The sequence below is a fragment of the Stegodyphus dumicola genome, chromosome 4, assembly GCF_044657685.1.
Source record: "Stegodyphus dumicola isolate Sdum_Otavi_A_Nest chromosome 4, ASM4465768v1".
NCBI classification, from domain to species: Eukaryota; Metazoa; Arthropoda; class Arachnida; order Araneae; family Eresidae; genus Stegodyphus; species Stegodyphus dumicola.
Window position 1 is genome coordinate 15,354,469 of NC_140771.1, and position 24,572 is coordinate 15,379,040.

General features: G+C 32.6%; 1 protein-coding gene across 1 annotated transcript in view; it reads right to left on the reverse strand.

Annotated features, from left to right (window-relative positions):
• Positions 1 to 12,849: 12,849 nt before the first annotated feature.
• Positions 12,850 to 24,572, reverse strand: part of LOC118181579 (proprotein convertase subtilisin/kexin type 6-like) — a 107,746-nt gene continuing 96,023 nt past the window's right edge. The window contains exons 11-12 of the mRNA XM_035350732.2: positions 19,127 to 19,348; positions 12,850 to 15,778 (exon numbers count right to left, since the gene is read on the reverse strand). Of these exons, the coding sequence (XP_035206623.1) occupies positions 15,421 to 15,778; positions 19,127 to 19,348 (580 nt within the window). The 3' untranslated portion in view covers positions 12,850 to 15,420. The remainder of the gene's footprint in view (positions 15,779 to 19,126; positions 19,349 to 24,572) is intronic.

Here is a 24,572-nt window from a genome sequence, read left to right on the forward strand (position 1 = left end):
GCACATATTTATGACCTTTCATAAGATGCTGCTGAGCCTAAGCAGGTGTATTTTTCCAATATTTCTAATTATTTGCATGTCGGACTCTGCTTTACATTCCTTGTAAATTTCATTTCATTCTACTGATATTGTATTGCCGGTTTCACAAACACGGCTATATTTGTTTGTGTACAGCTTCATGGAGGTTTTTGTCGTTAGCAAAGACTGTTGTGTCATTAATTTGATATTTAATATTTGCGGGATATTGTACAAGAAAATATTATTTAAAAGCAATGTTCACCGAAGATTCTAGCATAGCATATATAGGTATGAAAATCTAGACATGAGAAGTAACTGTGTTCGATAGCGCAATGCTTCAAAAATTGTACTTCAAAATTGTACAACGTGAATGGAAAAATTTAGGCTTAACAAAGCGGGAAACAGCGATTTATATGAATCGTGAAATATTAAACTGCTTAAGTTCCTAAAGGAGACATTCCATCAAACACGATCTCTGCGTCAAAGAACAAAAGTACAGTGTAACGTTTGCTTAAAAATCAGTAGTAATTTCTATGCCAAAATTAATTTACCAGTTAAATTTTTCCCCTTTTCTTTTCTCATGTAGGTAGGAAGTAAGATGGAGTCGCCCTAAACAAGTTTCTCCCGTACCCTGCTTTGAAGCACCGGCGATCCCTACGTGGTGACCAAAACATTGGGTCATTTACGATTGAGTTCAGTGGGATTTGACGCGTTTGGATGTAAATATTTTGTAATTACGTCGTAAATATACATATAAATGTAAATATTTTCTTTTTCTACAACACTTCAGAGTCCTAAGTATGTGAAAACAACATATTTTTAAACAACATTTCATTCTGAACGGAATTAAATGCTATACTTTTCACAGAACAGTTATCTCAGAATGGTTTAATTTGAATGAAATATTTTCACAAGTTTTCGTTAGTTACATTAGAAAAAAAGAATTAAGGTAATTCGATTTTATTCGGTTCAGGTACAAAAATTAAGAGATCAAAGTTTATTGTATTATTACTATTAAAATTATGTATTATTTCTTTTCTATTTATAGAGCTTCTTCCTAAAATACTTTCTTAAATATGACATGATTTTTTGGCTTCTGAGGCATCTTTTAAATCGAAAAATGTAAGTCAATTTATAATTAATGCTCTATTCGGTTCATTTTAAATTAGAGAATTATTAGGAATTAGCGAAATACTTTAAATAGTACTTGACTTTCTCTGAACATTTCTGAAAGGGAATAAAATAAGTTTTTTTTTTTTTTTTTTTTTTTTTTTTTAAAGTATTATTTAAAACTTGTAACTGAGTTATTATAAAATGTAAGGAGAATAATTTTTTAATTATGCTTATTAGATTTTTTTTTACCCTTCATTTCAACAATACATATTCCAAAACTCTTTATTACGTTCTGATCGGACCATTCATGATCGGACCTCCTTTGGCAGGATATATAAATGTTTTCACTTGCGTCGATTACCCTATTTTCAAATTCTTAATAAGCTGTCTTGATGATGTAGCACGTTCACATGGTCACATCATCTTGACTGCACATGGTACTTCCGCCAAATTCGCAAATGTATCCCTCTTCTGTTCCACACATTTGTGTAAAACTGTACATAATTTTACACAAATGTGTGGTTCCAAATCAAGGGAAAGCTAACTTGTTGGCATATCTGTATGTATATTTATTAATTTTGACGAGAATTGCAGCATTTGATGGTAATTTTATTTTTAATTAACCCAAATAAGTAAAACGTGTAAGCCTAAAGTGATTATTTTTCAGATATATAAAATTAAAACGATGGGTTTAAAATGAGTAGCAGTAAAGCCTCTCCTCTAAAAAATTTTAAAAGATACATGTTACAATAATATATGGATGTGAAAAAAATTTGTTTCATTTAAAACATTTTGACGTTTGGAAAATAAAATAAAAGTAGCGAATACTCTATCAAGGGTATCGAAAGACGTATACAATTTTAAATGTACAGTAAGGTATTTTTCATTCTTTAAGCAAAACATTTTTCTTAAAATCTATATTTTTGTAGTGCAACAGCTTAGAATTTTATAAAACAAATTCATAATCAAAATCGCTGTTGTTAGTTATCGAAAAATAACCAAGATGTGATTTTTGCGTAAATGTCACTAAACTATACAAATTGCTATTGTCCATCACACTATGAATGTTTTTTTCATGCGAAAGTGTCCCTTTTTCGATTTCTATGGAACTGTCGTGTGTCGAAATACTATCAGAATCTTGTCAAGCGAGCTTCTGAATGTAAACAAAGAACACCCATCTGGTGACCCAAGCTTAAAAGCAGTGCTTCACTTTTAGCGCGGGTTGTTCCCTCCTCCCTTTCCTACCTCCATGTCTTTTCTCTTTCTTCCCCTCCTATACAATTAGCCGAAAGCCCGGCGGTCATACGAAATGACCGCTTTGTGCAAAGGTGTCTGCTAATTCAAACTGAATTACCCAGAGCAGGCGGCGAGGACGCTCCTTTGCTTACTGCCCCACGGGGTTTCCCCCTTCTACTTGCTTAATTGCTTAAAGTAGAGTGCAATGAAGGAAACCACTGGCGGTACATTTCTTAAGAGCCACGGCTAGCTCAATCAATAAAGATGATTTAAATAATGAAACATTAATTCATATGTCAAAGATCTCTTTGTACACAACATTTCTTGTGTAGATCTTTACATCATTTTTAAGCTCGCTTTGCAGAGGACCATCCATTATTTTTAATTTTACGTCCGTTCTTTCACGAACTTTTGAACAGGCCACGTAAAGTCGACCGTGTCCAAATGCAGGCTCAAGTCAAAAAATGCCAACACGCTTAAGCGTTTGGCCCTGAGACTAATGGATGGTCATAGCGTGTGTGTGTGTGATTATGGCAAAGCCTCGAGGGCTATCTGCCTAAGAGGAGGGATGCCTTCGTGGAGGACTTTCTAAGGGAAACTGGCTCGTATACACGTTACACATGGGGAAAACCACGAAAACGCCCATGCAGCCAGCCCGTTCGCGGGATTCGAACCTCGGACCGAACTACCAGTGTTCAGCGACTTTACCGCCCGGCCGCTGGCTCCGGATGCTCATAGCAAAGGCAAGTTTTACAGGAAATTGTCTACGTCTGAATTGAAACGGCAAACCTGTGCCGTGGCAACTTCACTCCATTGACTAGTACGGTTACGCAAGCAACTCATAAACTATCGGCGAGAAACAGACACTTATGCCGCATATAATAAAGGTGTGGTGGTGTATTTAATTATGGCAAAGCACACTAGGGCTATCTGCCTAATGGGAGGGATGCCTTCGTGGAGGACTTCCTAAGGGAAACTGGCTCGTATACACGTTACACATGGGGAAAACCACGAAAACACCCATGCAGCCAGCCCGTTCGCGGGATTCGAACCTCGGACCGAACTACCAGTGTTCAGCGACTTTACCGCTCGGCCGCTGGTGGGCACATATAATAAAGATATTTATTTATTTCCTTTTATTTGTTTTTTCATCGTTGCCGGTTGCATATTTCCGAATTCTATTATATGTATATGTTAAATTTATTTATTAAATGTTAAATGCACGTGCTCTTATATTTTTAATTTTTTCGGCTTAGCTTTCTCATAATATTCGTCACGCGCTGCACTGCACGGGGAATAAAACAATTTACAGTTACGCAAGCAACCAATAAACTATCGGCGACAAACACTTAAGCCGCTTATATATATAGATTTAAAATATAGGGAATTTTATCAATTAACAATTTCTGACGATAAAACAGACAGTAATTGATAAATAATTTAGACATTACCATAATAATTAAACGCTTAAAATCGTTATACAACCATAATGTGTTTTACAGTGTTGGTTTCGGTACGAGAGTTAAATGTACTACGAAGCTCATATCGCATCTTTACCGCTTAGTAACGAAGAAAGAAAGCGTAACCATAAAATCGTATAATTCTTCTGAATGTTAGTTAAATTTAAATGAAATGTTGAAGAGTAGTTGAGGACTATACAGTTAAATACTGTAATGGAAACTGGCTCAATAACTTTACCGGCAAGTCAAATAACTGTCATCAGCTAGAGGACCGCAACGCTAAACATTAGACTTGCTAGAAATGGCAGATATTAACTCAAGCGATGCCAAAAACACTCTCATGTCTCAAAACCAAAAACATCAGCTTAAATACTAACAATTAATTTACATTCTGGAGAGGAATACGGAAAGGAGAAGGTACAGTAAAAACTGAAATTATAATAAAAAATTCTGGAAGTTTTCAGATTTTATATTACACTCAAAAGAGCGTTTTTTACATTTGCATACATATACACGTTTCGATAGCATTTGTGCTCATGTTCTTTGGGCTAAAAATACTTAAAAATAGCATATCTTTAGAATTTCCGATAGTCTCGTGCACTGGAGATTAAATTTTTTTCCCCGTACAGTGTTGCCATTGCTCGCTTTGAAATTGTTGAGTTTTTTAATCAAAAGTTCGTTAAGGTTTTACAAAATATGAAATAAAAAATAAAACAAATTCGAAATTTCAAATTCGAGCTTACAGGTGTCCAAAATCGGGTGGAGGACTAGGTTATTCAGAATTTGATGTCTCTAGGTACCGTTGTTTTTCCCAATGCAAAAAACATGCATATATTAATCCGGATTCTTCATTATTTAATTTCTTTAAATATAATACAGGACGATAGTATTTGGTGGCAACAATTTAAATAGTGAAACGCCTTTTATAGTAAACTGATGCGAAATGCCGTTTTCCCTTCTGCGCTAACGCTCCTTTGGCTTAATAGCTAGTTAATGAACATACCGTAACCTACAGTCTAAATGTATGTTATTAAAAGTCACATGAAGTTGCGTTACTTTAGAATCATAATCTGGTAATCGTACACAAAATTCATTAAACTACAAATATTTTTTCTTTTTAATTGATGTAAATAATATTAAGAGTTGTCTACGTGCCAATACTGAAATTTCTAGAACAAGAATTCTATAAGATTCCGTGAAAACACATTTAAAACACGTACCTATATATTGGGTTGGCAACAAAGTAATTGCGGATTTCACTCATAGATGGCTTCAGTTGAATTTTTAGAGTTGCAGACGTAGTACAAATGTAAAACACATTTTGTTATTTGATAGTTGGCAATTCAGCTGTCAATCAGTAAAAAAAATTTTTGATCGGTTGCGTAGTTTTCGTTTGGCGTTCGTTGAAAAATGGAAAATCAAAAGGAACATTTTCATCATATTTTGCTTTTTTATTTCCGCAAAGGAAAAAACGCATCGCAAGCTCATAAAAAGTTATGTGCCGTTTATGGTGACGAAGCCTTAAATGAACGGCAGTGTGAAAATTGGTTTGCCAAATTTCGTTCTGGTGATTTTTCAATCGTTCTGGTCGTCCAGTTGAAGTTGATGACGACCTAATCAAAGCAATAATCGATTCGGATCGTCACAGTACAACACGAGAGATTGCAGACAAGCTTCGTGTATCACATACACGCATTGAAAATCACTTAAAACAACTTGGTTATGTTCAAAAACTCGATACATGGGTTCCTCACGAACTGAAAGAAACGCATTTAACGCAACGCATTAACAGCTGCGATTTGCTAAAGAAACGTAATGAAAATGATCCATTTTTAAAACGACTGATAACTGGCGATGAAAAATGAGTTGTTTACAACAACATCAAGCGGAAAAGATCGTGGAGCAGGCCAGGTGAACCAACTCAAACAACATCAAAAGCTGATATTCATCAAAAGAAGGTTTTGTTATCAGTTTGGTGGAATTACAAAGGAATTGTCTACTTTGAACTCTTACCACCCAACCGAACGATCAATTTTGATGTCTACATTGAACAACTAACGAAATTAAACAATGCAGTTGAAGAAAAGCGGCCCGAATTGACAAATCGAAAAGGTGTTGTATTCCATCATGACAATGCAAGGCCACACACATCTTTGGTCACTCGGCAAAAATTATTGGAGCTTGGTTGGGATGTTTTGCCACATCCACCATATAGTCCTGACCTCGCACCATCTGATTACGTTTTGTTTCGATCTTTACAAAACTCCTTGAATGGTAAAAATTTCAATAATGATGATGATGTCAAATCGTACCTGATTCAGTTTTTTGCTAATAAAAACCAAACGTTTTATAAACGTGGGATTATGATGCTGCCTGAAAGATGGCAAAAGGTCATTGATCAAAATGGGCAATACATTACAGAATAAAGTTATTTAGTTCCATGAAAAAATTTTCTTTGATTTTCTAAAAAAAAAATCCGCAATTACTTAGTTGCCAACCCAATATAAGGAGAGAGAGATCAATAGTTTTGAAAATAATATGCAAAGAAATGCTTTTTACTTCGGAAGACTTTTTCTAAACTAATCTAAATTAATATCTTCTAAATTTTTTTTTTTTAAATTTTCAGTTATGTATACATGCACATTTTCGTTCTTCGATTTGTATATGCCCTCTAAATACGATGCTGGAAGTTAATATGATACTGGTATTTAATATCTGTCTTTAGTTGTTGTCGTACGGAAATCAGACTTTCTGGGTTTTATTTTTTTATAACGAGCACAGGATTTTCAGGATTTTCCTAAATGTAGTATAGTGTTCGGAAACGCATAAAAAGTTAGTGTTCTTAATTTTTTCAAAATTGATTTCTTTAAAATTTGCGTCATTTGAAACATTTTTGTGACTGTAACTGTAAGCCGTTGTCTACGACCAACGGCTGCAAAAATAAAGAGAACATTTATGGATACGATGCGTGTAATCTAGTACCTTTATTGCATTGGTTTATGAGTTATCGCGAATAATGGAAATTTTTCTCACTGGGCAAAATAAATGAAGACAATTACGATAACGCGTATGCGCCAGCTCGCGTTCCGCAAGTCTGCATTCGGCTTCATGCACTTTGGCATGAATTCAACTAATATTTTTCGTGTAAAAATGTTCTGTTACTGTCCCCCCATAGGAATTGTTTTCAGTAGAACTTTCGAAGAAATGTCATGTTTCTCTATTCGTTTTCCAGCTCACTCCGTATATGCTTGATAAGATTTAAGTACGGAGACTAATAGAGCACTTTGATCACTTCAGGACAGTTGCACAATAATCACAAGCGAACATTTAAGGTTGTATATTTAGGATCGTTATCCTGATAGAACTTGAATGTATTTTGCAATCCGAGATTTCTAGCACATGTTTTTAGGTTTCCATTAAGAATATTTATATATGTATATTCATCCATATACAAAGTCATTTATAAAAAAACTGTAGTTTCCCTTCCAGAAGCAGAGAAACATATCCAAACCCTAATGCCCCCACCAACATACTTAACAGCAGAGAGTAACATAAAATTAGGCAAAATAACAACCTTGTGTTCCGCGTAGATTTAGTCGAGACTCTATAGATTTCGAGGGCAAACAGGTGCAGGTCCCTCTTCATCAGGAGCAAAGAAATCTGCAGCCACAGTTATATAAGCGAACGAGAAGGTACCGCCATCTGTCGGCAAAAATTGTAACAAAAATCGAAAAGTTAAATTAATAGAATTTTAAAAGCGTTAGAAGGGGCTGAATTGGAATTAAAGTCATTAACTAAACGAGATAAATCCTTTTGAATGTGAAAAGCTTCAAGAAAGTCCAATTCACCAATGGAAGAAACTCATCGTTCGCTTTAATTCTTTTGGATATAATTACAACTGTGGCTTTTCTTCTCTGCAGATTTCTTTGCTCCTGGTGAAGAGGAACCTGTATCTATTGTCCTCGAAATTGATAGATTCTCGAAAAAAATCTACGCCAAACGTAGGGTTTTTGCTCTGCATAATTTTACATTTTACTTTGGCATGTTTCTTTTCTCTTTTGATTTTTGCTACCAACTGGCATTTTCGGGAAATTTCTTCCAGTTTGGATCGCTTGCACTTTCGCGCCATTTTGTTTTTTCTTTTGCTATTCCACAAGGTTGCTGGATTCTGTCATTTTTTTGTTAATATTTTTTTTTTGGCTGCACCAATAGTGTTGTTTTTTGTATTGTTTTGCTTTCGTATGTTTTTATATTTCAACGTTTTTCTTTATATTATTTTAACCGTTTTGCGCTTTCTCTAATTTTTTGTGTTCACTGGTTTTTGGTGCTTGTTCCTCTTTCAGAAAATGTCAACAAACAGGAACCGATTTTATAAGTTACGCCTTAAGCGTATGAAATTCTTGAAGCATTTCCATTTTTTCTTAAATGTAAACATCAGAATATCATTCTCAAACTTATGTAAGTTGTAGTAAACTTATGTATGTATGTAAGTTTTGAAAAGAAACATTTTATGCGTACTGAGAAAAATCCTTAAAAAATAGAAATTAATAACTAAAAAGTAGAATGTTAGAGGCTTCGTGGAAGTGCTATTCCTGCAGGAAAAAAATCACTTAGCAGCCCTTTAATTTCAGTGACACTCATGTATTATCACTAAAAAGATAAATAAATAAAAATTAGTCATATTAAACGGTACTAAATTTGCAAATTTTATATTTTCATGTGCTGTTTGCAATGGAAGTTGTTCTTTATTCTGCTAGGGATCTTATCTGAAGGATTCTCTCTATAAAATGGAAAACTAGTCATGAAAAATCTGTTATATGATATAAACACTTTTTAATCTACTCGCTTAAAAAACGTTTGGCGTATATTTAGTGTGTAAATAGTTATTCACGTATTACTTGTATCTAAAATTGGACTGTCTTGCATACTTTTATCGTTCTTTTAAATATGAATCAAGAGAAACTCCGGTTCCTACCTATGTAGTGCTAACCTAAAAATAATGAAGCAATTCCTATTTAGAGCGTAAATATACCAGTTTCCTTACAAAGCCTTGCACGAAGTTGTAAACCACGTCATCCACTCTTATCCAAGCCAATATATATATATATAAAATTTATTCAGGATGGCAAAGCTAATCCTGAATAAATAAATAAATATAATGTCGTATTTTTTTTCTCTAAATTTTGCATACTGCGGAACTATATATGAGATCAACAGCTTCTCATACCTGATTCCACTTAACGTTTTAAATACAATCATCTACCACTAATGTGATCACTGTTTTCCCGTGATGGAAAATCACTTCCCGGAAGTACGATAAGCTCATGGTAAGGGAGATAAAAGTTATTTTCGTCCATTAGGTGAACGCAAACGATTATTCTGTCTTCATTCGATAAACAGAATGAAGGGTACACTTTAGCACTCAAAATTATTACATGCATGGGTATTTAGGAGGTAAATAATATGTTCATCTTAAGATTATTTAAGTATTATTACAATTTTGTGCAGAAACTTAGTTGCCGAAGCAAAAACATTTATTCATTAAAATCAGAAAATATTACTATATTAAAACCACCATAGAATGAACTGTAAGCTGATTAGAACATTACATATTGAATGAAATATGATAGCATACATATATATAAAAGATTTGAAATGTGAAAGAAAATTAATAACTTTGATTTAATAATAGTCCTTTCAGTTTTTTAGTTTAATTTAGCTACATGCCCTTCCTGAAATATAAACTGCTTTCTGTCATCTGCAATGCAGTAAGATCTTGTCGAATCGCAGTCCATAATTTAAACAAGGAATTCAATACTATAAATGCACACTAACTTCCTCTCTCTGTGCTAAAGTGCGTTGCTTACTTCTCCGTTTAATCCATTGCCTCGAAATGTGGTGTATATAGAATTGGGGGATGCCTGTCACACCCATAGGCATGTGTAAACCAAGAATATATGTCCTAAGAAATTATTCATCGGGAAATAAAATTATGTGGTGAATCCGAAGCTGCTTTTGGTCCTAAATTCCATTCGTCTGTTACGCTGTTACGTATCCTATCTGTATGCCAGCAATATCTACGGCTATCTGGGCCATGACTTAAAAATAAATGGTGTCTTCTTTCCTACGTATCCCACAATATTATTAAAGTTATTTAGGTTTTTATTGCAGTAAAAATTATTTAAAATCTATATAGAAATAGTATTTTGAAGCATAAAATTTTTAAATAGTAAAAATAAAAAGTAAAATGTAAAGTACTGAAGAGGTAGCTATTGTTATTGATCGTAGATTAATTGACTTGTCAAGGGGAACAAAACAATCCACCATCAAATAACAATAACCAAATTAAATGAGAGTGTTTCTTCTTTTTTCCAAGTACGAATCAAATTAATTATTTTACAGAGTTAGAATATAAGTTATGAACAAACTTCTATTATTAGAAAGAAGTCTGTTTAAGTCATAACATTTTACATAAACAAAATATAAAATAAAAATGAGTAATATATTCTTCTTAATTTAAGGTACTCGTTAAGAACTAAATTAAACGAGAGACTCACTTTAGAAAAAACGTTCCCTGACCCTCTCATAATATTGTAAAAACAACAAATAAATAAATAAAAAACCATTGAAAGCTATACTAATTAATATATACAGAAGAAGGTATTAATAGAAATATATACAAATTAATACATTAGATTTAAACTCTATATTAAAAGTAAAATAAAATTAATACATTCTTTTATTTTATATTAAAAGTATGGATGTATGTACAGATTTAAATTGAGTGTTCAACGCCTGCGTTCTTAAGACAGTAATTAATAAATTTACCTGGTACCAAATTATTTTTAAGAACTTGAATAAGTATTAATATCTAGTTTTGAATATCTGTGTATCATTCATACATATTTTTGATTCGATGTATTTGACTAATGACTGTGTTACTAATTAATTTTCTGGAAATGTTTGAAGTCCAATTAATTAATTTATTAGATGCAAATTTAAAGTTCCTGGTTTTGTCATAGAGTTTTATCTGTGTGTAGTTAACTATTTGGAGATTTAGAAATTCGATGACGTTTTGTGAAGAATTGATTTTATTAGGAATGAGGCTTTCGGAACAAATCTGGGAATTTTCTATTTTGTTAAAGTTATTAAAAGTGATGGGATCATCATTGTATCTGAAAGTTCGTTCATAATAAATTAAATTTTCTTGTTTAATTGTTTTTTAAAATTTAAATTCTTGAACCAAAAAGAAAAAAAAAGAGAGAGATTAGAAATACTCGTAGATATATGAGCTCTCATTGGTATACATGATATACTTGTTTAAATATTTTATTGCCAAATAGTGGAAAATTCCATTTTTCAATTTTTTTTTCCGTTTAGAATAGTGAGAATTGTAGGACAAGTTTTGGAAGTTCAAGAAGTCTATTAAATATTTCTTTTAATGGAAGAGAAGTACATAAGTTTCCAAAATCATAGCAGTTTATATTTTCTCACATATATATCTATATACATAAAGGAAAAGAAAACAACTTCAAAAATTTAAATGTTAACTTTCATTTAAAATTTAATCAACTATTTTTCGAGTTCGATATAGAATCCGTATATAAATTATGAGTAGGAGAAGACAAGGGAAAAAAGAATCGTTGAAAATTATTTGTACTTTGCACAGAGTAGAAAGCGGGACTTGACTGTTATACAACTATAGCATATGGGAAAAATGATTTTTAATTTCTTCCAAAATCGCCCATTTCCTGTTCCCATACAAAATCGTTCATCCATATAATTAAGATGAAGCCGTAAGTTAAAAAAAATATTTAAGCTTAAATATCTTGTTTTAACACTTTCGGCTTGAATATAGTTGCTGGAGGAAAGAATAAGATCCGATGAAGGAGATTTTGAAATACTATTTTAATTTTTATACAAGTTTAAAATTTTTAAACACAGCAGCTTCTTAAAGAAAAAAAAATCATTTAAAAAGCGTTATGACAGTTCGAAATTTATTAAAATAACCCGAAAAAAAATCTGAAAGGTTTCAGATTTTAAATTACGTCCAAAGGGTCGTTTTTTTAACATTTTGTGTGTTACCTTTATTTATTAAATAGCATGTTCTTTGCACTTAAAACAAAACAAACAAACAAAAAATTAGTTCAATAGCAATGTCGCAAAATAATTTTAAAATGAGCCTATCTTTAGAATTTCTGATACGCAGTCTCACGCGCTGGAGATAATAATATTTTTTTCTGTACAACGTTGCCATTGCTCGCTTTGAAATCCTCGAGTTTGTTAATCAAAAATTCGTTAAAGTTTTACAAAATATGAAATGGCTTTCAGATGCCCATATTCTCAGTAGGATTGCGTCATTCAAAATTGGTTGGCTCTATGTACCGTTGTTTTATCACAATGCGAGAAATATACACATTTATGCAGATTCTTCAGTATTTAATTTCTTCAAATATAATACAGCGAGATAATATTTGGTGGCAACAGTCTGAAAAGTGATACAGGCATTTATAATGTTTTAACGCAAAATTGCATAACGAAAACAATAGTCCCTCAGAACAAAGCCCCTTTGGACTAAAAACAAATTCCAAATTAGCGCTTCCAGATGCCCATATTCGGGTGGAAATGTACGTTATTGAAAATCGGATGGCTCTAGGCACCGTTGTTGTATCACAGTGCGAGAAACATGCATACATTTATGCAGATTCTTCATTGCTTAATTCCTTCAACAATGAAGGGCACAATAACAATGGATATAACACTTTAACAATGAATATAATACAGGGCGATAATATTTGGTGGCAACAATTTGAAAAGTGAATCGGACATTTATAGTGAACCGACGCAAAATGACAAAACAAAAATAATAGTCCTTCAGGGCGAATTGCCCTTTGGACTAAAAAAATTGTATTGCAATAACTGAATTAAATGCTGAGTATGCTACTATTGATGCCAGTGTTAGGTTTTGAGTCATTAATGGAATAAATGTAAACACCATGTTTGTGAAAAAATTATAAACGCATTAAATCAAGGACAATTTATTTTAGAAGGGATGTATTGCATTATTATTTTATAAAATCACACTTTTAATGAAATAAACAAAAAAATATCATTTTTTTAAATATTTCATTTTTCTTAGTATAAATAATATACAACTAAGTGTTACAACGGAAGCTGCGATTCGCCCTGAACCATGACCTTTTTGGAAAATACAGATGCAGAAGCAGGTGATTTTCGCACGAAGCCTCCGGTTTGTTTTAGAGGTCGGTTTTCTTCTGGATTCACAGCCTTCATAAAATATAGGTACTTTCCTTGAAATTATATATTAAAAAAGAGGGCTATTCCTTTGAAATTACAGTCACCCAAATTCTAACATCTCATTTAAGTGAGCCCGAATACAAGATGAAAGTTTATTGTAGTAAATACTGCATTATTTCGTATACAAAGGTATATTTCTTTAAGAGTGATGCAGTTCAATTATGGATTTATATTTCTAATTCAAAAAAAGCAGTTTTATAATTTATTGGTTTTTAGTTCGTAATAAGAATGCCATTATTAAGATAAGGCTCGATCATTTTACAGGAATTATAGGATGTAATCCATACTATAATGATCTATGAGTCATTAATTCGCCTTCTCAAAATATTTCTAACTACCACTATAAATTAAATTAATTCGTCTTCCCTCTGCTTAATAGTGTCACGTGACGTATAAAGGTTTTCTAGGTCAAATCCTAAATAAGTTTGTTTTATTTCCTTTCAAACTTTCTGCCTGAAATGTATTTTTTAAATTCAGTTTTTTTTTTAGTGAAAGTCTCTTTTTAAATGCAAAAATCAAAATTGATGTTAGATATTTCAGGAAGAGAAAGAGGTGTTTAAAAAGTATTGGCGATGAAAGCGGAGAGATAAATGAATAAAAATAATAGCCTCCAATTCAGAAGTCAAACAACAACAATCAGCGTTATATTTTCGAAATTTTCACAGGACTAGTTTCGATGGTTTTACCGAACCACCATCCTCAGCTGTAAAACCGCAATTGACTTCTGAATTAGTATTTGTTCGGCGTGTTATTGTGTCTTAATAATAGCCTCCAGTTAAAAGAATTATAATACTAAGCCGTTATTATTTCTTTTTAACATGAAAGAATTTTGTTTGATTTTTTCTACTGAGTTTAACTAACCAATTAAATTTTTAATTGCCGTTTTCTTTAGCTGTTTGTTTGTTTCGAATCGTTTTACTCACTCCAAGAGTAAACATAATAAGGTAATATGGAAGAAAACGGAATTATGAAGGTATAATAAAGGTGGGTTGTACTAACAAGTGACTGATATTTTGTTAGACAACCTAGTTACATTGTCTACCTACTCTCTAAAGAGCTAAACTTAGGCATGAGTCAGATTCTTCAAGGAAATTACTGAAACGTTCGATAAGAATTAACTTCTCGTGAGTTTGTTGACAGCAAAATTAGTTCGTTATCTTTTTTTAATAAACAACTGAAATAATTATTTGTATAGAGGTTCTTATTGTTGCCAGTTTACATAAAAGATGTTTTTTATTGCAAGCTGCAAATATTTTAAGACACATTATTTTGATTGTTGTGGAACTAATAAGTTACTAGTTAGCTATTGTTTACTTCAATGGATGTTCCTTCGGTGGATATTATTTTTTGTGAAAGCTTTAACCCCATTTGTAATATTTGCAAGATAGTAGTTTGTACGTAACTTCATAACTAGCTACCCTTCACAAATTTTCATCATTAAACTGTAAGGTATTTTTAAATTTTATAACAGTTATTTTAATTTTATATCACTTTCCCATCTCTTCTAGCTTCAGCTTACAATTCCTTACCAGAATGAGTTTTTAGAATCGCGTTAAATGCAAATGAGATGTAGAAAGTATTTAAGTCACAGTTGCACTGACATCGACAGAGATAGTTAGGACTCTCTCTAAGTAGCGCGTGTTTGCCTTTGGCTACGTTTCCCTAACTGTTACTACGCTCGACCGTATTACGTGCCTTTTGATAGCTTCGCTAGCTAAGTTAATAGTACAGGCCAACTAGTTTAGAATTATGTCAGTTTCGGCTAAATCGCTTTAGTTAGACATTAGTTAGTTCTTATTTCTCACATTTTGAGTTTACGACTAAGTGGAGGCTTTGTTGTACGCCCTGACAAAGGGGGCAACTGTAAATCTTTATTTTGAGCAAATAAAGGGTAATTAACCCTTCTTGAGTTTACGTTTCTGCTCCTGGACTTGGGCAATTATTCGCTTAGTAGTTCACGAAGTTCCTCAACACTTAGTTTAGTACAGTAAAAGGGAGGTACATTACAATATCTTTGGAACTATACTCATTTGTTTCAAACTTAAGAATCTATAGCTGGCCTTTCTCTTTCCAAAAGAGGATTAATTTTCAAAAAGTCTAAATCTACAGGCACGGTGTGTAAGTAATCTTAAACTGGACAAATTAAATGGACCGCAAATACAGAGGTCAGAACACTGGACAAGTAAAACCAATATGCATCTCAGTGATGATAGTCGCAGCACTGGACTTGCGTTTCTATAGTGTTTTCCTCATAGACTATAACAACAGATGGACTTCAGGAGGATGTTCCGTATAATGTGAGCGAGAAAAAATCCAGCGTCCCCATTTCATCACTACCAACATTTGAAATATTCAAAGTCCATCGTCCTTCAGGATCTTCTCCCCAAAAGTGAAGTGACAGAAAATCCCAATAAGGCAACTGAGTCGTTTCGTTGTCGTATGTTCTTCTGGTAAGTACCTGAGATATTGTACCAGATGGGGAAATAAGGTATATTTCCAAATCTCCACACCTCGGATGACAAATATTGACGGTAGCCACAACACTCTCAAGGCGATCTATTCGCTGTAGAGTCTGAAAAGCAGATTTATGGACCACCAAAGAAATGGACTGTTCTTCCTTTGGGAGGATGAACCTGCAGGAATTGAAGATAAAGTTAATTTAAATATTAAGAAATAAAATAAACTGAAGAGTTACATGAACTAAAACACATGCGCAGTATTCGCAATTAATATTTGACTACAATACAACAAAGTTATTTCAAAGAAACTTTAAAGATCTCCTACAGGTTAGAAAAAGGATTATAAAAATAGGCAAATAAATAACCGTAGTTAAACATTAAGAGGTATTGAATATTTAAACAAACACCGTTCTCTTAAATGTCAGTAATTCACAGCAAAGTTGTTAGCTAATCACTAATGAAGCAAATTCATTTTTTTATTCTATTTCACTTCTTAATTATTTTCCTTCTTCATGATATTATAAGGAATTTCTCCCGCCTTCTTGGCATGCCTTCGTGGTGTGGTAGTTCGCACGCTGGGCGCGTATTCCAGAGGTCCGTGGTTCGATTCCCGGCGAAGGCGTTTATCATTTTTCACTTCTCCTGTTTAAAAAAAAAACACCTAATGACTCTACAGTGGCGCCCGAACTAAAAGGGTGGTGGATGATGACTCTCCACACCAGGATTTGGCGATTGGGTCCCCTAAAAACCCCAGCCGCCCTTTAAAAGGAGGAGTACATAAAGTATTTCTCCAGCCATCTTAGCATGCCTTCGTAGTGTAGTGGTCTGCACGTTGGGCGCGTATTCCAGAGGTCCTTGGTTCGATTCCTGGCGAAGGCGTCGCTCATTTTTCACTTCTCCTGATTAAAAAAAGAAAAAAAAATAATGACTCTACAATATAACAAAATTTCTCTTGAGTGTCCAGATCTAAACTTTCGCAAACATACTTGGAAAGACATAAAACATTACTTCAAATCAGCAATTGAAATTAGTAATGCAAGACGTGTGGTGTAAAATTAGGCTATAAATATAAATAGAAATCCAATTCATTCTAAAAAATTAAAAAAATTTTGAAAGCTAATAATAAATCAATAAAGCATTAAAAATAACAAGATTTTTTTTATATATTTTTATTTTACAGAATTATAAGTTTTCGATTATTTTTATGACATGATTCATCCCCTCAAAAAGAAGATATAAAGTGTAAGCTATTTACGTTTCGTTTTCATGAAAAATCTTTATTGCAAGAAACACTGCATGTAACTAGTATATAATCCAATAGAAAACACATTTAATAGTTTAAACTTAATGCATCTAAATATTTTGGTATTATTTCCAGAAATCAAAAGTGTACGATTTCTCTTGTAAGACTTGCGTGATACTGAATACGCTTCTACTTGCACTGAGATGTACACCCTGCAGTTCTATATCTCTCGTTCTATTGGAGCGGTTTTCGAAATTTAACTTGCGTTTTCCATCTCTTGAAAGAGCGACTTAGGATACACACTAGATTTATATATATCATTGTTCTAACATAAGTATTTGGACACAAAATTGGACTTTTTCGGAAATAACATACCAGTTTCTTTCCATGTTTCGATTCTACGACTGAAATGATGCCTAGACATTAAATTTTGTAATTTTCGAGAATTTTATTCGATAAATTTAAAAATTTATCCTGGCTTACTTTTTCAGTTTGCGCCAAGAATAATTCATTTGGCGAACTTCTTAATTTATAGCAACCTATTTTCCTTTCGTTTTTTTCATTGCACACTAGGAGAAAAAAGGTCATTATTCATACTTTCAAATAATTTCAACAAAGTGAGTATACGACATTTGGCGTTATTATCGCTTATAACGAATATGCCAAAATGTAAATTTACGTATATCTTAGGAAATTTTGAATTAAAAACTAATTTTTTTTGCAGGTATGCTCAGAAATAGATCTACTTTGAAATGATGGTAAAAATTTTATAGGTTATAATTCAAACTTTTTTTCCAAAAAATTTATAAAAATTATTTAAAAATAAATCATAAAAAAATGGTCGAATTTTGTTTTGTTCGAAATGTGAAAGGAAGAAAGAATCATAAAGTTTAATGAAAAAAGAGATATTAATAAATATATACCAAGTTCAATTAACATTGAGGAGCTAAAATTTTGAGAGATAATATTTTAAAAAGTAGTCGTGCGAATTTTACAAAACTTGGCACTTTGGCATAATTTGACTCGTAGAATCGAAAGTTGGAAAAAATTGGTACTTTATTTCATAACAAAGTGCGATTGTATCAAAATACCTATGTTAGAGAATGATGCTATACACAAATCTAATATATATCAAGTCGCACTTTCGAGACATGATGGAAAATGCAAGTTAAATTTCGACAATCGGTCCAGCAGGACGGAAGATATAGAATTGTCCTCTTTATTGTGTGTGCAAGGTTTGCATTGTTTCTCAATGGCTAATTTTGTCGTCTTATGAGCAATGCTCATAAGACGACATTTTGGGAACCAAAGGTGTTTCAGATATGGTTTGAGCGGTATCAAAACAATAAAAAAAAATTTTCCCAAACGGGCATTTTTTTTTTTTTTCATTTACAGTCACATATACGTTTCGAAAGCATTTGGGCTAACGCCACTTTGAGCTAAAAATATTTAAAAACAGGATATTATTAGAATTTCCCATACACCGTCTCGCGCGCTGGAAATAAAAATGTTTTATTCCCTACAGTGTTGCCACTACTCACTTTAAAGTTGTTGAGTTTTTTAATCAAAAAGTCGCTAAAGTTTTACGAAATATAAAACAGACAATAAAAATATTCTAAATTCGAGCTTCCTGATGCCCATATTGGGGTGGAGGACTACATTATCCAAAATTTGATGGTTCAAGATACCCTTTCTTTTCACATTCCGAGAAGTATACATACATTCATGAAAATTCTTCAATATTAAGTGTCTTTAAATATAATGCATGGCGATAATATTTGGTGGCAACAATCTGAAAAGTGATACATCGCATTTAAGTGATTCAATGTAAACTGCGTTTTCGAAACGTATAGCTTCCCTTTGGGGCTAATAAACATTTAAGAAACCTTTCAAGTGTAAGAAACTCTGTCCAAGATGATTATTTTTAATAGCATATTGCAGCAAAATGTATTTTGTATATGCATTGGCATGCCGTAACATTTCTCCATGAAAACCATCCAATTTAAGACATAATTTAAGTGTGAAGCTGAACTGATATATTACTGAAATAACTTAAAAGTATATATGTGAATGAAATAATACACAAAAACTTTGTTTAAATATCAACGAATATCTACAGGAATAAAAATGCACGATCTTAAAACGGATGTTTAACTGGGCGATATTCGATATTTGTGCGAGTGGATTATTTGTACATTCTGCAGCAAATTTTTATTCATTTCATTCCCGAGTTACTGTTTATTGTTTGAACAGCAGGCACTCAACAAAAAAGGTCTTACTTCGGGGATGTGTACGGTGGAGATGCCCAAATGTGAAGCGGTTTAACAGGCTGCCATTCATTCGCTGCTTTGACCATTTTTTCCGCATCCAGAATCCCAAACCCGACTTTCAAATGGATATGTTTTTTTGCTGCATTTATCATCCATCCGTCTTCTCTTAGTGCGGGAAGGCGGGCTGTTTCCACAATGATGTGCTGAATGTCACGCCAGCTGAGGTTTGGACTAAAAGTGCAAAAAAATAAAAACATGTTTTATTGGAGCTTCAGCTGTTTAGTTACTGATTTTAAGATAAAAAGGATCAGACAAGCGAGATTAGGCAAAACAACAACAACAAGATAAAACGTGATATACTTATCCAATGAAAAATAATTTATCTTTCTCTGGAATGAACATTTATTTGCAAATAAAAATAAATTAAAAAAGGAAAAAATATGAGAGAATAACGAATGAATAATAATTAATAATTCAATAAATTTCAGTCATTAATAGTTTATTCAGAGGATTATAAATTAAAGACAAAATTAATTGTATGTATATCAAAACAACAACAACAAGGTAAAGACGTGATATACTTATTCCAAGAAAAATTAGTTATCTTTCCATGGAATGACCATTTCTGTACAAATAAAAATCAACGGAAAAAATATGAGAGAATAACGAATGAGTAATAATTAACAACAGCAAGATAAAAACGTGATATACTTATCCAAAGCAAAATTATCTTTCTTTGGAATGAACATTTCTGTACAAATAAAAATCAACGGAAAAAATATCAGAGAATAATGAATGAATAATAATCAATAATTCAATAAATTTCAGTCATTAATAGTTTATTCAGGGGATTATACATTAAAGACAAAATTTAATTGTATGTATATCAAAACAACAAGAAGAAGATAAAAACGTGATATATTTATCCGAAGAAAAATTAATTATCTTTCTCTGAAATGAACAAATAAAAATCAAAGGGGAAAAATATGAGAGAATAACGAATGAGTAATAATTAATAATTCAATAAGTTTAAATTATTAATAGTTTATTCAAGGGATTATAAATTAACCACAAAATTTAATTGTGTTTATATCATATCAAAACCTGAACTCATGTAATTAAACATTATTAAGAACTTTATACCTTAAATATATAAAACGTCAAAAAGTATTATTTATGAAATATCAATATGATCTTAATTGTATCAGTATAAAATATATCGCTTTAAGAATTAAATAAAGTATTACATTAAATCAATTTTTTTCGGGCCCATCAGAGGCCGAGCGGTAAAATCGCTGAACGCTGGAAGTTCCGACCTGCGGTTGAATCCAAGCGAAAGGTTAGCTGCGTGTCCCTTTTCATGGTTTTCCCCATGTGTAGCATGTATACGAGCCAGTTTCCCTTATAAAGTCCCCTACGCAGGGATCCCTCGCCTTAGGCAGATAGCCTTAGTGTGCTTTGGTATAATAAACCAAAACAAATTAATTTTTTTTTCTTCATAATTTTATTCTTTTAAAATCTGGAGTGAAATGAATTATGATTGTTTGTTGTCGTCCTTTTTACTACTGAATAATTGCTGAGTACTGGACTATAGTGAATACCGAACGGGTTTCTAACCTCGAGTCTCCTGCTTTCGTTGCTGTTGTATCATTGACCTGAGTTAAATTTCAGGCGAATTGGCTGGCTGCATGGGAGTTTTCGTGGTTTTCTCCATGTGCAATATGGATAACATCCAGTTTCCCTCAAAAGTTCCTTCACGAAACCATCCCTTACCATAAGTGGACAGCCTTTCTGCCGCTTAGCTTATTTTTTATGAAAACTAGTGTTCGAAATTTTATAATGCATGCGTCTTTTTCTTTTCTAAAAGAAAAAAAAAGTAGTACTTTTGCGTTTTATATTTTAAGACATATGTTGAGCTCTTTAGTTCATTTTCTTTTATTTTTTTGAAAGTAAGATTTTATTTCTAAATTAAATCATTTTAAAGCGACTACAGCTCTCAAAGGAAAATGACATACAATAATTTTGCTATTACTGAATGTTACTTTCACACAAAATGTTTTAACATTGTTATTTAATTACAGATTTTAACGTATGATAGATAATATTACGAAATCCAGCATTGCTATTAATTCTTTACTTTGAAAGTTCAAAAATCTCTGTTAATTAAAGTCTTCGAGGTCAGTTGTCTCAAGATATATGCACCTCGAAGTAAAGCATTTGTATAACTTTTTATCTGCTTTAGAAGAAACTAATATTATTGAATATATTAATTCCAAATGAAATCTAAACGAAACTAAAATGTTTAAATTTAACCTAAACTGCATTTTTCATTCAACCGAACCCAAAATTACGCGAAAATAAAGTAAAAGCAAATTATTGTTTTCAATCGGAAATAAGTTAAGATACTCTTTACTTATTTCCGACTGTAGCATATTATGATGAAGGTTGGTCTTGCTTTGTAGTCTGCATTAGCATGTAATAGCTAGCAGATATTTTCAAAGGTAAACTAGAATATAAAATCACAAACGGTGCCTGAATCGGTGTTAATTTACCAGACATAAATTTTAGAAAACTATCTTCAACAAATAATCAAAATACGCTTATTATTCAACCCAATCCTTTTAAGCAAATTCTTATAGATTCGTCTAAGATGAAATTTAAAGATAAAATTCCTCGTTCTTCCTGTGTTCAGATTTTTAAAAATATAAAGACTATTTCTTAACTGATTGCGTCTCTTTTAATTGACATAAAATAATGTACGTCCGTTGTTTACTTTATATTCATTCTATGATCATTGTTTGAATATTTCAAATGTTACCTTTCTGAAATCTCTTAAAAAGTACTAGATATGAAATAATATACTTCGAAAAATTAGAAATAATTAAAAATGGGCTGTCTTTTCTTACTCTTTTATACAAGCATTCAGTTATACGTGAGTACATTCATCGATCAATCGCTTCCCGTAAATAGAATCTGGACGCACCTGGTGCCCATTAAAAACACGTTGCGAAATGTTTTCTTCCGCAAAATGTTTTTAAGGGACATTAGGTTCACAAGATTGAAAGCTGGGAAAGCTTTTAGTAATGATGGAAATTTACATCAAGGAACATTTTCTGTAATACTTCGAGAATATAGAGTCTCTTAAAGGGTGACTACGTGCTTTCTTTCCTTAAATGCAGATTCCAAGTGAGTATTTCCAACAACAGAATTTCCTAAAATAAGATGAAGAATTTTCTAAAAATGGTCCAAAATCAAATGAGTTTGTAAAAGAAAGTAGCTGCATATCTAATCATTTAGAATAATGGTTTTCAACTATTTATGTTTAAAGTTTCTCTTTCAGAAATGTGCATATAACTGTCACATTCCTTGCATAGATAAATAAAAAATATACTTATATAACAACAATGTCGATAAAATGTATAGTATAAAGCATTTCTGAAAAGCGTAAGATATATATGTTTAAAATTTAATCACATAACTCGGCGGTATAAAAGAAGTGTGTTACCATTAGCAGTATATTTGTCTTTTAAATTTCATAAACAAATTCAGTGATTCAAAAGATATATTAATTACTGCCCGAATTAAAATATTTTTATCATATGTGCTGCGGTTTTTAATTTTTCTGTCAAATATGTTATTAATTAACAAACAAAGCGACTTAAAAGCAATAAACTCAGATTCATTTCAGTTATTACTAATTACTAACTGGGCTTATGAAATGACGTTAGCTGAATTCATTAAAATCATATATGTATATAAAGAACAGTGTCCGTTTATTTGTGCGTAATTCATACAAATCTACAGTTTTACTCCGATCTCGATGAAATTTTGCACACTCGTGACTTTCAAAACAAGTGGAAGATCACTGTCTACATAAGATTTTCAAAAAGCATCCTATAGGCCCATACTTAGGGCGTTTATATTAGAACGTTGGGCTCACGACACTCATCTTAAACGCCTATCACATACGCTATTTGTTGCCGGAACACAACGTCGAAAGAAACAATTCTCTGAACTGCGGTTCCGCGAAACCGGATTAGCATCTTCACTTCGTAAACAGTCTTGAAAGCCAAACAGGAATAAGTTATCGCTCATTGGCGAAAGAGACATTTGCTTTCAAATTCCGTGTATATACAAAATATATTTTGCAATTATTTTAATGCTGTTGGCTCAATACCTTGGCAAAATGACATGTGTATACGTTGTTATCTTCCCGTTATTAGTGGATGCAAGGATAGTAAGCAAGGAATTTATATTTGTTTTGTTATATATTGTTACGAATTTGGTATTTAAAAAGCTAATGTTAGTTCAATTATAAATTAAATGGTTTTATTTCTCGCGCAGTGCAGCGCGTGACGAATATTAAAAGAAAGCTAAGCCGGAAAGTTGAAAATACAAGAGCGCGTGCATTAAATAAATAAATATGTCTTTTTGATTTCTAGAAAGTACTGGAAAATTCTCGCACGCGATTTTAAAATCTTATAAAAGGAGGAAAACATCTCAGTTCGTAGTTGTTGCTTAGTTTGTTGTTGTTTAGAAAACTGCTCTTGTTGATTGTAGCGAATTCGCGGATTAGCTTTCTTTAGCTGTTTTGAATTACGTTCTATTGGACATTTTAAGTAGTTAAAAGATAACTACTGTGAGATATTGTAATACTGCACGATTATTTGAGGACATTTAATCATATTTGTTGTGATAATAATAAATTTTTGTTCATTTTTCATCGGAATTGTGCATTCATTTTGTAACGAACCTGTACGCACGCAACAATTTTTGGTGTCAGGCGTGAGGTGCAAAGCCCTAGGAAGCTTCTCAGCTGATGGACATTTTCGGGACGTTTCCAGGATTTAACCGCTGATACCTTTTCAGGATCCGTGCGCACACCTTCTGCAGAGATGACATGTCCCAGGTAAGTCACTTCCTTTAGGAACAATTTGCATTTAGCGGGACTCAGCTTCAGATTGGCTTCTTTCAGTTTCTGAAGCACCTTCCTAAGATTTTCTAAATGTTCTTCAAAACTCTTTCCGACGATGATGATGTCGTCCAGGTATATCAGGCAGGCTTCGTAGGAAAGGCCTTTCAAAACAGTCTCCATAATACGTTCGAGTGTTGCCGGCGCATTACACAGTCCAAATGGCATCACCTTGAATTGCCAAAGCTCTTGTCCCGTAGTAAATGCCGTCTTTTCTCGGTCTTCAGGCTGTATTTCTACCTGCCAATACGCACTCTTTAAATCAAGTGTTAAGAACCACTTGCTTCCAGAAAGAGTGTCTAGAATGTCGTCAATTTTAGGAAGAGGGTAACTGTCTTTCTTCGTAACCTCATTCAACCGGCGATAGTCGACGCAAAATCTTCTTGAGCAGTCTTTCTTTCTGACTAGGACGATGGGAGATGCCCATGGACTTACTGAAGGCTCGATGACACCGCCTTCTTCCATATCTTTTAACAGTGTTCG